Source organism: Ambystoma mexicanum, chromosome 10 (genome assembly GCF_040938575.1).
Source record: "Ambystoma mexicanum isolate Mex_15411 chromosome 10, UKY_AmexF1_1, whole genome shotgun sequence".
Classification (NCBI taxonomy): domain Eukaryota; kingdom Metazoa; phylum Chordata; class Amphibia; order Caudata; family Ambystomatidae; genus Ambystoma; species Ambystoma mexicanum.
This window is the reverse complement of record NC_090932.1, coordinates 1602782904-1602797392: the sequence shown is the minus strand read 5'-3', so window position 1 is coordinate 1602797392 and position 14489 is coordinate 1602782904. Positions and strand designations below refer to the sequence as shown.

The 14489-nt window shown below is 43.8% G+C and overlaps 1 protein-coding gene across 1 annotated transcript in view; it reads right to left on the bottom strand.

Moving 5' to 3' along the window:
- Positions 1-14489, bottom strand: part of SDF2L1 (stromal cell derived factor 2 like 1) — an 80888-nt gene that overhangs the window by 18564 nt on the left and 47835 nt on the right. Inside the window, exon 2 of the mRNA XM_069619975.1 lies at positions 3720-3916. Within this exon, the coding sequence (XP_069476076.1) occupies positions 3720-3916 (197 nt within the window). The remainder of the gene's footprint in view (positions 1-3719; positions 3917-14489) is intronic.

Sequence of the window (14489 nt, the reverse complement as noted above, 5' to 3'; positions counted from 1 at the left end):
TCATTTATTTTTCAAAGTATCTGCTCTCTTGAAGATAACCGCCAGTTCTTCATCAAGAAAACTCTCTAAATCCTTGTCCAGAAGTTAGGTGCCAATGTTTCTTTAGTATCCTTCGAAAATCATGTTGGTTCTGGCAATATTTTGAGATCAATTTCACTTTACTTCCTTGGATTTCCTTATTCTTCTGTTTCTGAATCAATGTCTCCGGTCTGTCTATTGCTCATCAATGAATTGTTGCAGTTGTACCTTAGTTCCCTTCTAAATGAGTAGTGTATCATCTATGTACCGTGCCAGATTTCGGGAAACAGGCTATCAGCAGAGGATAATTCAAGATGCACTAACCAAGGCACGATCAATAGACATACAGGAGACATTGGGCCTCATTATGGAGGTGGGTGGTAAGGGTTAACGGCGCCGGTAATGGTGCCTGTGCTGTTAACCCTTTACCGCCCTATTACGAGGTCTCCTTGCGGGACCCGCAAAACGCTCCTGGTAAAACCAGGCGTCCTTAGCGGGTCCCGCGAGCTAACAACGGGCCTGTTATTAACGGGCCCGTTGTTAGCTCCATCCCCATTCCCATTGAGCCCTATGGGGGTCGAATGGGAATAGGGACGTACCGGGTCCGGGTTCCTCGAATGAGGAATAACCGGGTCCTCCAAGGTTGGAATGGCCCGGTAAGTCCTCATTCGAGGAACCCAGACCCAGTATGCGGTAAATTGCGGCATGGTTACCTCCAACCTCGTAATGAGGCCCATTGATTCAGAAACTGAAGAATAAGGAAATCCAAGGAAGTAAAGTGAAATTTATCACAAAATATTGCGGGAACCAACATGATATTCGAAGGATACTAAAGAAACATTGGCATTCATTACTTCTGGACAAGGATTTAGAGAGTTGCCTTGATGAAGAACCGGCGATATCTTCAAGAGAGCAGATACTTTGACAAATAAATTGAGTCCGTCTTTTCTAGCATGCAGAACTAAAGCACAAGCATTCACGTGGCTTAATCCAATCAGAGGGGGTTTCCACAAGTGTGGTGTATGTACAATGTGTGCATTTGATCCTTCAGATACTGAGCACTTCTGGGATTCCAGTGGCACAGATACAATGATCAAAGAATTCATTAATTGTAAAACACAGTTTGTTGTATATGCATGGATATGTATTTGTGGCAAATATATATTGGTAGCACTATACGACCTTTGAGAATAAGAATAAGGGAACACATTTCATCCATTTACAGCCAGGACCCACGTCTGCCTCTTGCTGCACTTTGGCAGAAAGAACACAAATGGATGAGAAAGCTCGGATCAGATTTGTAGGTCTGAAAAGAATCACACTTATTAAGAGAGGTGGTGACAAAGAAGGTCATCTCAGGCAAGCAGAGACCAAGACTATATGTCTTTTCCGTAGCACCGAGATTGGTCTTAATTCAGACAATGAAATGAATTCCTTCTTATGAGTAGGGTACAGAGCACATATATTGGGTACTTTGATTTCCGAAACAGGTCGAGGGCCATACCAGACTAAGCATTAAATATAGTACTATGTTCAAATATAATAAATACAGTGATAGCATGGGACAAATGAGGCTAATCACCAGGGTGTCCCATTTGATATACTTTCATGCTTTAATCAAACATGAAAGGAGTAGTTTGACTCATCATAAAAATAAAGTTTCTACTTAACTTACAATACTATACTATACTCAATTAGTATAACAAGCTTTGTTCCATCAAAATGACCAACTCCGATCTGAGGGTTTTCACTTTTTCAAAATGCTTGTCAAGAACAGATGGCCTTTACTTAATAGACAGGAGGAACACACACACTTACATGTTTTATGTTTCCATTTCACCAAGATCTAGATACACGGAAAGGATTACTTTGCTAATTTTAAATGTCAAGCAGAGAAAGGAATCTTTGATTACTATTGGATACTCCAATAGTAACTAGTCAATGGGCGGGGCTTATCGGCATCACGTGAGTATTTAAGGGAACGGAGCATGGCGGATACCCAAAAGCGCTGTGTGGACGAACGGGAGGAAGATTATCCCCTAGACTGGGTAAATTCATTATTTTAGAAGTTAACATTTGGTCTGAATGAGTGAAGTTAAGGAGCATGCAAATACCCTAAGTGTTCTGCTGCAACGTGATAACTGTGAGATTAATTTATTTCTCAACTAACGACAGCGTGCTATAGTCTTATAACAATATGACTTGGTAGGTGGAACGCGCTGCGTGAAGGAGAATGCAAACACCTTAAGTGTACTTGTGCGACGTGGCATGCACTCATTTACAACCAATGACAGCCAGATACAAACTTACAGCAGTATGAGCAGGTACTAATTACATACATATAAAGACATTTTATAATCTAATTTTCATTTGACATATTTGAACGGGAACAGAAGAACAGGGATGCCTAAACGTATCACAGGGGCACTGCAAGAATGTTTATGCACCGAGGCAATTTGGTCAATCCAATTATATGGAGCTAGATTAAGTGATCGCGCATGGGGCAAGGAAGCCGCAGCCAAAGTGCTACTTATATTTAAGGGACAGATTAAATATCTAAATTCTTATATAAAACAAGCGGCAGGGAACACATTACAAGATTAAGCTAAGAAGATAAACATTTCTATGATACTAATCTACAACATGATGTTGTTAACACAGACAAACCAGGGATTAACCCATCACTGCTTATGATGAGACGTGATTGGCATTATGGTGAACTATACAAAGAAGCCAATTGGGTGAATCAAATCTTAAAATACAGTTTGCCAAAAAAGGATCCGATGAGTTATTTATAGAATTGCATATTGTGATCATTAACTCTTTCTTGTGTTCTCTTTTCTCAATTACCTACCTTTTCCTATCCCCTTCTGTCTGTGAATATCACACATATTTATTCATTATTTTCTTTTGTTTATTCATTTAAGATTTTGAATACTAATGTCCGGTTTTGAGAAAGGCTTAGTGCCGAAACACATGTCAACCAGAGGACATACTTGATTTACAAATTTAAATGGAATTTGACTAAATGAATACATGTATATATCTAAAATACTAATACCCAGCATCGTGCTCAGCGCTTATTTGGAAACACCAAGTGAATTATATTTTCTATTGAGATAAGGAAGGAAGCCTAAGCTTGACCGTTCCTTATATAATTATCACTTGAAATTAATATTTTGTTATTCATAGATACGAGTGTGATGGGGCAGTCCTTTTTACTTCCACCCAATATCTCACTGATGCCTGCAAGTGCAAAGTCCAAATGCCCCATACCTTGAACACATTAGGTTAAAAGGTGAGCTCTGCTAAACCATTCAACTTCAATGCTTGTTTAAGAAAAAGGAGGAAAGGAATAGTATTTCTGAGGTTAGCAGAAGATGCTTGTGGTGTCCTTTGACCTTTGGAGAACAATGAGTGGTGTGTGCTTCAGTTCTAAAATGTTTATTCCCAATGCGAGCAAGCATGAGGCACTACCGTTCGTTGTTGGGGTACAACTCATTGAAAGTGGTAGGCTTAAGAGATACGCAGATTCGTAATGAGCATTGAGATATCATGATTTTGCTGGTCGGTTTCAGCCCTAATGAAAATGGACAATATCATGAGCATTAACTGGACATCGGTGAGAAGTGAAGTATGGAGAGGTTTGGTGGCACACGTGCAGATAAGTTTGTATCTTATGAAAAAGTGCAAAGTCTCACCTGATTGTTGGACAGTGGCGAAGAGAAGTGATGTGTGTGCAAGTTCTTCCCGGTGTTAACATGGGTGAGACGTACTGCTTGCCCGCATTTTATGGGAGCTCCTCTGGAGCAGGCACCATCTATTCTCCCTCGAATCCTCCAGTAACTATTGGCATCGTCAGAGGCTTCAACTCCAGTAACAGATTGCTGGCCACTCCCTATTCAAAAAAGGAAAGCAAGAAAAAACACGTACCACAAGTTATAGGTTTTCAGGAATCTACCAGTCAGCAAGCAGTGCCTAGCACAATTCACTATTGTACCCATTCCCTTCACCACTTACTGCTGCATGCACTTTTCTCTAGTGCTAAACGCCAATAGCAGTAAGTGCATCCACAACATGCACGTTTCACACTTAGCTCTGGGAAGTATGGTATGTCAGACGAAGGAGTTGGATAAAGGAGTGGCCTTTCAAACACAAGGTTTTATTCAAATAATAAGAAAAGGACCCATCTTTCCCTATACCTAGATGGTTTGCCCTACCTAACTGAATTCTAACTCGGGTGCTCTTCGTCGGGGTGGTTGTCAAACTAAAGAATCAGCCCTCTGTCCAAAACTATTCTATTCTTACCCTACCACTAATCAAAGGTATTCAGCAAACAGAAATGAAGCCAGGAAATTGACCTTCTCCTGGTCCAACTGGTTCAGCCTTAAGTGCTCATTTATGATAGTCTCTTGCAACAGTTCTGGTAAGGTGTTATTCCACCCAGGGACTTCCTAGGGCTTGGTTAACTATCAAACACATTCTTTCTCTGCATTCTATATATTCCTGGACTTTCTTCTCTTCTTTCGTCTATTGCAACACGCGAGATCACATCTGTAATTTCCTTGGCTTTTCCCACAGTTTCCACAAACCCTTTGGTGAGGAAGACTACTCCTGTACTAATCATTATCGTCGATATTTCTCTTGTGGTTATTGTGACAAAGGAGATTACTCTAGAGGTACTCTTCATACTCCTGGTTTCTTTCTTGTAACTGCTGTAACAAGGGAGATTAATCCCGAGACATTCTTCACACTTGGTATCGTTCTTGCAAATGTTGTGACGAGGGAGATTACTCTAGAGGTACTCTTTACTTTTTCCCAAACCAATACCAGGTCCCCCGTTCATCCTGTTACCTTCTTTCTGGTGGAGACGCATCACCAGTTGTTCCCGGGGTGTTGGTCTTGTGCACTCTTGTTGAACGCTCTTCACGTCTCCTTCTGCTTCTTGGCCGCTTGGTATTGGCGTAGTTGAAGGACCCCCCGGTCCACCTTCCTGAGGTCACGCCGGTCAGCCCCTCTCCAGCTTCCACGTAGGTCGGATCTCCGTCTAAGGAGTGCTCTGCTGACCGTGTCAAGGTGTCCTCATGACCAAGGACAGGCTTCCTCTGCTCACTTCCTCGTTCCCAGGTTTTAATCTCCCAGGGTTCACAGGCTTCACGCTAGAATCTCTTTTCATCTTCTTCTTGGTTTTTATGTCTTGTAGCTGTGTCCTCCCCAGTGGAGTTACATAGTCTTACTTTTGTATCAATGGAGTATTCTTCATGCCTCCTTGGGGCCACCTCTTCTCAGTACTGCCTAGACTTGGAAGAAAAGAGTAGTTTTCATTACTGCTTCAATCTTCTTCTCAGTAACTTTGGGTGATGACGTATTTCATTTTCCTGCTCCTCGTCTTGGTGGTATTTTGTCTTAAGTGAGGAAAGTAGGGCATATTGCAGTAACAACAGTAGTGCTTTCAGGTTGGTTCTCGGAGGACCTCAAGGATTTCATGGTCTCAAAAGTAAGGGGGGGTAGGAGGTTCCAGCACCGAGTGGGAGCCCTTATACCCATGAGGTGAGTCACTGCCTGCGAGTCGTGCTTTCTGCCTCCCCTGGTGGGATTGTTGCGTAGCGGACTCCTCTCTAACGGGAAGGGCTCCCTTTAGGGAGAAGTGACGAGATCCCATGAATCGTCACAGAAGGCAGTGCCAAGAGCGTGACACACATTCTGAACAGGAGTGGGATCAAATACTAGGTTACCAGGGTGCAAAATGTGCACTCGCCACGAACCATTGGCTAGTGATATTTGACACTCTGCAAATAAGAAATGGTGCAATGTGAATGTATAGAACTGAGGAGACAAGTGACTTTTTATGGCTGGCTAGTGACTCCTGAATTTGTGCCCCCTTGCGTTACCATTTTGCAGCACAAATCCAAATTTGGGGAGGGAGCAAACCAGGATACAGCAATAAAAGGAAAGCAGACAATGGAACCAGAGAGGGTGTTGTGGTGGGGAGAACAATCAAAGTAGTGCAGAGGAGAAAGCCAGTTAAGAAGGAGGAATGGAAATCCTGAACATGAAGCAAATCTTGTGGGCAGAAAATGGGGTAATGCTCTCAGGACCCTGCGCAAAAACCAGAGCTGATAAAGACCTCAGACTGGAATATCTAAAGGTCAGGTATTTAGGTACCAAGCATGTAGAAGAAGTCTGTTGGTTTTGAAGCCGGTGCAGATTGCAGATAAAAGACCACAAGGTTAAAAAAAGCAAAGCAATCTTCGCCGTAAGATGAAAACAAGTGCAATAGGCGGGTTTGAAGTGCAAGCACATGCCTACTTTAGTTACTTGAGCAAAGCAAAAAAACAAAAATAAAGTCGCTTTATGCACTTAATGCAGGCTCATGCAAAAACAGTTTCAGTTTAACCAAAGTTTAAAATTAAAATGCTTTCCTTTCGTTCTGCCCTGGCCCCGTTCATGTCTAAAATGTTTAATACTGCCTTAGAAACAGGAGCCCTCCCTCACTCAATGTTGGCCCTTATCGTGGTGCTTCCTAAGGAGGGGAAAAACCCCACCCAATGTCAGTCCTATCACCCCATTTCGCTCCTGAACACAGATGTCAAAATCCTGGCCAAGCTCTGCGCAAATAGACTGGCTAAACATCTTTCGTCCTTGGTGCATGGGGATCAGGTTGGCTTTATTCCAGGGAGGCAGGGGGCAGACAATATAAGAAAGACCTTGGACCTTATGCATGAAGTCTCAAGCTGCGACCTATAGGCCTACCTCCTCTCACTGGACTCCGAAAAGGAGTTTGACTGGCTCGAATGGCCTTACATGGGTAATGTCCTCCAAAAGAATAGATAGTGTTTGTGGGTGGATCTCAGCCTTGTACAACGGTCCCTCAGCAAGGGTTTTGGTTAATGGCACTACTTTGGCGCCCCTACACTTCTCTAGAGGCAAGTGCCCGGGATTTCCCCCCCCCCCTTTTATACGCCTTGGTATTGGAGCATTTGGCCATTGCGATTAGGTCGGATCATGGAATCGCTGGAGTTCAATGCGGCAAATGCAAATTTAAACTGTCGCTCTTCGCTGACGACATTTTGGCCTACTTGACCAATCTCTGTGACTCCCTTCCTTACTTGCTCCATCTTATTCGTTCATTTGGGTCTTTCTCTGGCCTTAAAAGTAACCTATCCAAATCGTGCATAAGGCCTATGGGCGATAAGAACCACCAAACCAGAGGAAAGTCTGAGCCGAAGGGTATGAGAGTAGAATGTAGAGCAACCCCGTACTTAGGAATATCCATTCCTCGAGAACTAGGAGACCTATTTGAATCTAATTTACCCCTGATTATGGCAAAGATCAGTAGTGACCTCATACATTGGGTGCCCCTACCCTAACCCTCTTGTGGTTTGGCCGTATGGTCACGGTTAAAATTAATATTTTGGCCAGTCTCCTCTATCTCTTCTTGGCCCTTCCCATTGTCATCCCGGAAGCTTTCTTTAAGACATTACATGTACGAGTACAAGGCTTTATCTGGGGTGGCAAAGGGGCAAGAATTAAACACTCAATTTTAACCCTACCAAAATCCTGTGGAGGTTTTGGACTTCCCAATTTTAGGTTACATCATAAGGCAGCCCAGCTTCGAGTGATGTTGGAGCATATGAGGGATGACATGGGCACTTACTGGACCTATATCGAAGATATTCACTCCCACCCCAAGAAAGTTAGGGATCTCTTATGGGCCTCTCCCAATTCCCTCCCAGCACACCTAAAATCCCATCCGACCATGGCTTCCTTGGGGGCGTCTTGGAAGGCGAATAAGGATAATAAGTCCTTATCTTTCTGGCTGTGCCCCCTGACTTCCCTGTGGGGACCCCCCTTTAATCTAGGAGCTAAGGGACCCCGCAATTCCCAGACGTGGTCAGATATGGGGTTGGAGAGGGTCGTCCAGCTCTTCCGCCAGGGCGTCTTCATTGAATATGATCAATTGTCTGACGCTATGGGAGGGGGGGGACCATCCACTCACTGTGTTTGAATACTTGCGCCTTAAGGGGATCATTACTCACTCCAGAGTTATAGTGCAGCCAACCTAGAAGGTAGACAGCCTTTCAACCGAGTGTGGGAGGAGAGACTGGGAGTGAACCTTGAGGAGCCAACGTGGAGAGCGATCTTTAGGTCTATCTTTTCGGGGTCTCTGTACACCTTGGCGATGGAACATGGTTTCAAGATCGTCCCCCCATTATCCTGTCCAAGATGTTTGTGGGAACTTCCCCGATCTACCCTAGGAAATGTTTGCAACGGGGAACCTGGTACCACATGTGGTGGGAGTGTCCGGTGGTCCGGGTATACTGGTCCGAGCTACTTCGTTGGATCAATGGAATTGTGGTCACTGGTCCTTCCCTACATCCTTTGGAGGTACTCCTGGGCACACCCGCCCCCGACTCTGATATGTACACCTTTCCAAAAGTGATCGAGGCGATGCTGAGAGCAGGGAGATTGGGCCTCACCCAAAAAATGGAAGAGCGTCTCCACCCCCTCCAAAGCTGAATGGCTCACTAAATTATGGGCCTTCTTTACGTAGGTTAAACTATCAGCTATATCCAATAACGAAATTGACTCTTACGTGCTGAACTGGTCCGCTGTTCTCTCGAGTGATGAATGTGGTGCCTTGAGACTGCAGCTCTCCTACGTTGACGGAGCTTTGGCATCTTTTCTCTGTCTGTTTACTTATTTTAAGTCGCCTTGTTTCTTGTTTTCATTTTTGACCTCACTATATCAGTCATCCTAGACCGTCTTGCTCCGTGCCTTGTTTCCGTTTGATGCTTTCTGTACCAAACACCGGGTTTGGCGTGGTAATGTTATGATCTGAGGGGAGGTTAAGGAGGGGGTGGGGGGATAACGAATTCATGTTTTGCATTTTCCTACTGGTTTTCCCTATGGTTGCCGCCAAGTGTTACGTGGCTTTCTGTGTATGTTGAAACGCTCAATAAAAATAAGGTTTAAAAATGCTTTCCTTATAACAGTTCAATGTATTGACATATTTAATGTACTTTTCTCACTGTTAAACGTACATTTTTCTTTACCACGGCCATTCCAAAACCTTCATTGCTCTTTGCGCATGTGTTAATGGCATTATAGACCTGGGGAGGAGTCATTATCGCTTGGGATAATGCTGCTTGCAAAACGTATGGGATGAGGTGAAATTTGGGGGTGGGGGCATTGTCCTGCAATAAACCCTCCCTCAGTATAAAAAAGGCAGTTTGTCTCTAGTGTGGGAGTTAGATTTGCAGCACACTGTAGAAGCTCCTTGTTCCCACTGGTAGCTCCAGCCTACCAGGTGATGCCTTGTATCCAGGAGCTACTTTTAGCTACTGATCATCTAATCTTAATATAAGACTAGAAGCACAGATCAAAATAACCAGGCAGCCACTAACAAGGCACTAATGTGCCCAACCAGACAGAACACAGAGCAGGTAGAGGGGGAATTAAGGGACTTCAGGCATAGAAGGGCTGATCCGTGGTTGATGAAGAGAAATGCCCAAAGGTATTTTGTTTTGGGGCAGGTGAGAGTGGTAGAGTGTTTTTTAGAACAAGCTTTCGATTGTGGTTTTAACTAGGATAGTACATATGAATATGCATTGGAGTGAATTGTGAACCCATGCATGTACAGTTATCCTATACAAATGAAAACAATTTATAAAGCAAAACTGGACAAGGCTTTGCAACAGATCTGGTGCCAGACATCTGTGTGAGGTGGTACTTGAATAGATTCTGAACGCTGCACAAGAGTCAGCAAGAGAACACACCAGCACCAACATCCAGTCACAGGCTATCGGTCAAGAAAGAGATCAATTCTAAAACCCTCTGCATTGTTCTTAGAGCAATTCAGGGCCAAGAGCATAATTCGTGGAAAAGCAAACTCCATCTAGAGACCAAATAGAACCCAAGGTCCTACGCCTTGAACCCAAATGTTAATGGAAAAGGAAATAAAGCGGATCAGCTTTTTCAAACAAACAAATAAACAAAACTCAGGAACATGCTCTCCAAAGAAATACGCACAACAGAGAACACCGGACCTTCAGGAAAGCAATAAAAACAATGCCTCTTTAGCATGCCAAGCAACCTTGGCAGGCCATGGGCCATGGGGCCATTGCTGAAGAGAGGCCAAACATAATTTACCACAGTATAACTTCCAGCTACACAACAAGCTACCTGCACGGCTGATTTAACTATACCATGAGGATCACAATCTTTCCCCACTAACTAAAACTTGTCATACTCCTGCAAACACATCACATGCAAACCAACTACGCCACAAACACACGACATATGTAACCCCTCCTCCAGCTGACAGCAAAGAGCAGAACGCCACAGCTCCTCCAGTAACTTAAAAACAGCCAATGTACCCTTACACCACACACAAGCCCTCCCACATGGACTCAAGCACCTGCACACCCACCAAGCCATACCACGTAGAGGCAAACTCAAACACAGGGACTGATTTTTCCAAACTGGAACTACCAATACCTCAGCAAAAGCACTCCTGTGCTCTCACTCTCCTCCCAATAAAAAGAAACCACCCTGTATATTTTAAGGTCAGCCAGAGCACCTGGACACCATGCAAATGGCAGCTTTGTGCAGTATAAACCCCACCAACATAAGTGAATCGCAAGGCCAAATCACCAATCTCCAAAACTCGGAAAACCAGGATGGCTTTCTGGTGGAGGACAGCCTTGCAGTTACATCAGATCTTCCCCCAAAAGGTCACTGAACCTGTCCCAATATTAGCAATACAGAAACTTTTATAACATATTGGAGCGACCTGAGTTTCTTTAATCTGGTATTTGCCTTATGAAGACGCCAGACAAGACTAGATACATCAATGAAAACTTTAAATGTGCAAATGGTACATTTTATCTGCATTTCCCCACATGGGAAAAACAATTGCCTTGAGGACGACCCAGAAGGGGTTGAAACACATGTCGGCTTACCGATGGTACTCCAAGAAGACTTAAAACACACTGCACACTTTGATTAAGCTCCTATGCTGATCTGTTTTACCTAACAAATGGAATACTTTGTTATTTCAAGCTTTCTAGCCTTGGGGAGCGCGCTAATACCAGATATCCGCCCTTTCCTTCACAGTACAACATTAATTTAAACTCAGCAGCTTTAGAAAATACTCCTTGTGACCACGGTCGGACTTCCCTTCCCCTCGATCAACTCAGGAATACCTTGAACAAAGTTCTAGTTCAAGAAAGTTCTGTGTAACAACAAAGTTCGATTCAACCTGGCACCAAAAGTCTTTTCCATGCAATAGATTCATCCACTTGACAAAGTGAACATCTTTCATCCAAAAGCTGTTTCACAACAACCATTAATCTTCCACAGTCGTTTGCTTGACAAAACAATTCTTTTCCTCAAAACACAAGTTCATAACATAGGATAAATGTTCTATCTCTAAGATCAAGCAATTATTAGCACATCATCCTTCATGAAAAGCCACATTTTAATAAGGATAGCGTCATAATCCTACTACTTCAAATGAAACACTTTCTAAAATGCAACAGTTTAACAAGACAAGGTGATGGATTTAATACGTAATTTCCAACACACATCCTTACCACAACCACAGTACTTTAAATCATCTTCTTTCCTGGTATAGTCGCCTGCCAGGACCAACTACTATTGGTCCCTTTCCTGGTTCACTCGCCTGCCAGGATAAAACTCCCACTACTACAATTGTACTCTGTGGTAATGTTGGTTCCAGAATTCTCCACACCAGGAAGAATGAGGAGGTTTGAACAACTGCGTCTCTTGACTTTTAACAAAGTGGGTTATAGCTCTTCCCAATTTGATATTCCACGAAAGGGAATCTGCTCCCTTGCTTTCTCTGTGTTATTCTTTTACTACCTCTTGGTTATAGGCAATTCAGGTTACAGTTCTCTCCTCGATCTCTCATAAGGAGGGCTTTGCTCCTGTTGCCTTTAGGTTTATACAACCTCTTGGCTGCTGGCAATGCAGGTTACAATTGTCCCCTAATTGGAATCCATAGTTCGGAGAGTTGCACCCTGTTTATCTTAATGTCACTCTTCTGTTGCTTTGCTGATGCGGGTTACAATTACCCCCCAATTGGAATCCCTGGTTAGCAGAGTTGCACCCAGTTTGCCTTAATGTCACTAATCCATAGTTCGGAGAGTTGCGCCCTGTTTACCTTAATGTCACTCTTCTGTTGCTTTGCTGATGCGGGTTACAATTACCCCCCAATTGGAATCCCTGGTTAGCAGAGTTGCACCCAGTTTGCCTTAATGTCACTAATCCATAGTTCGGAGAGTTGCGCCCTGTTTACCTTAATGTCACTCTTCTGTTGCTTTGCTGATGCGGGTTACAATTACCCCCCAATTGGAATCCCTGGTTAGCAGAGTTGCACCCAGTTTGCCTTAATGTCACTAATCCATAGTTCGGAGAGTTGCGCCCTGTTTACCTTAATGTCACTCTTCTGTTGCTTTGCTGATGCGGGTTACAATTACCCCCCAATTGGAATCCCTGGTTAGCAGAGTTGCACCCAGTTTGCCTTAATGTCACTCTTCTGCTGCTTTCACAATGCGGGTTACAATGATCCCCTAGTTGGAAGTCCTGGTTAGGAGAGTTGTGCCAAGTTTGCCTCAGTTCATTGTTCCAGTATTCAAAAAAGTATCAATTTCACCTAGCAGTCTCCATCTAGTACCCTGGGCTCACTGGATTCACAAATCACTGGTATGCCACAGCGTCTCCTTCTGACTCGCTGGTGTTGCTGCAGCTCTCTTCTGAGCATTCTGCGCTTCTGCCAGCTCTGGCTCAACTGCCACGGTGTGCAGTGTCCTTCACAGGAGCTTTGACAGCTCTGGGTGATCTCTAGTGCGACTTCCGTACCGGAGCAGTGCGCGGCGTGTTGGGAGCTAGTATCCCACACAGCATAGATTACTTCAGAGCTGCTTCCCTTCACATTCTCTGCAAGGCCACGCTTCCTCTGCCTATACCGCGTCTCCCGCACAGTGTCCTGCTACCGCCACTACTACACAATCAGCTTCTCCCCATCCTGGAACCCATTTATATATTTAAAAAGGTCCCGGTCAGGTGTTTTCTATCACAACTAGACCGCTAATAATACTTTATTAACTCTGAGTCACTGTTCCTTATCCCAGTACTACAGGCATTCTGGGACTTTAAGTCCTTAGTTAACTTAAGCGGATTTGTTAACTGAGGATGGTCAGACTGACGCATGGTTGTTAAACAAGTGGGTGGTATAACTTTTGCTTTTTACCCTCTGCATAAAACAGAATCATAACAATTAGAAGTTGTGTTATTAACTTCTTGAACACCCCAATGTAAAACTTTAAGCCTAAAGCATACCTTTTTGTAATCCGTACTTCTTTGCACCTAGGAATTCCTGCAAAGTAAAAAGATGCATTTGTACCTAGATAATTCTCTTCAGATCAGGGAGTCTTAATATTAGTGCTCCTTCCTGTGGCAGTACTCTGCTTGCGTCAATAATCCAAGCATACACGTGAACCTATGCAGGTAGATGCAAGAGCCAGGCTCATATGTGACTGTTGCATTTTTGATGCAAGGATTTATACTTCCATGCTTTTTTTTAAGTGGCTGGTAAGAAGAGTAAAAAAGGTTACATTCTTCCAATAGTTACCAAGCTTTCTCATATGGCATACCTACACCGAATTAACTCTCACCATAACTAGTTGAGTCCCTTAACTTTAACTTTTTTGTTACATTTTTTTTAGGGTATCGTCTGTTGGTCCGACTTCAAAATCCTTCCATTTGTTTCTTTTGGATCAAGTCTACAAATGGACTTCTTGATTTTGAAGTGGGCATGAAGTGAGCCAAAAAGCCTCAAATCTGGCTAAGATATCCACATATACCTCTACAATCAGCTGTCTGCCAGTAACAAATTCAGCAACCGATTTTGAAGAGGCAGGGGCTAGGTTCACCTGCCCAATTTGCCTACAGACCTTTTCCCCATGCCCAGCAGGTGAGGGGGTAGGTGGACCCAAAGGTTTCACTCAATGCCATTTGGCCCATGTGACAGCACACAGATTAAAGCTCTTCTACCTGGTAGATCCCTGCATTTTAGGCCACCTTTGGCAGCTACAGCCAGACCTATCAAAAGGGGGCATCGCCTCAAGGATAGAACAAGGCAAGACACTGAAAACCAGGTGGGTCTGGCCATGCAACGTAAGGTTTGAATCAACTTGTTTCAGAGAACAGACACACCATTAATCTATCCCTTCTTAATAAACTAAGCAGACCTCTGCTCTCACGTCTACTAGACAATGTGCTTAGTTTGCCCTTCAACTAGCAACCCATGCACCACAAAGATGAACCTTCTCACTCCCAACTGGTAAGTTGGCACAAATGTCCCCTCCGCCCAACACGACGCCTGTTGGTGCGTTTTGGCTCGACACAGTAGCTATTCTTATAAGAAATGTCTGAGAAAAAAGTGC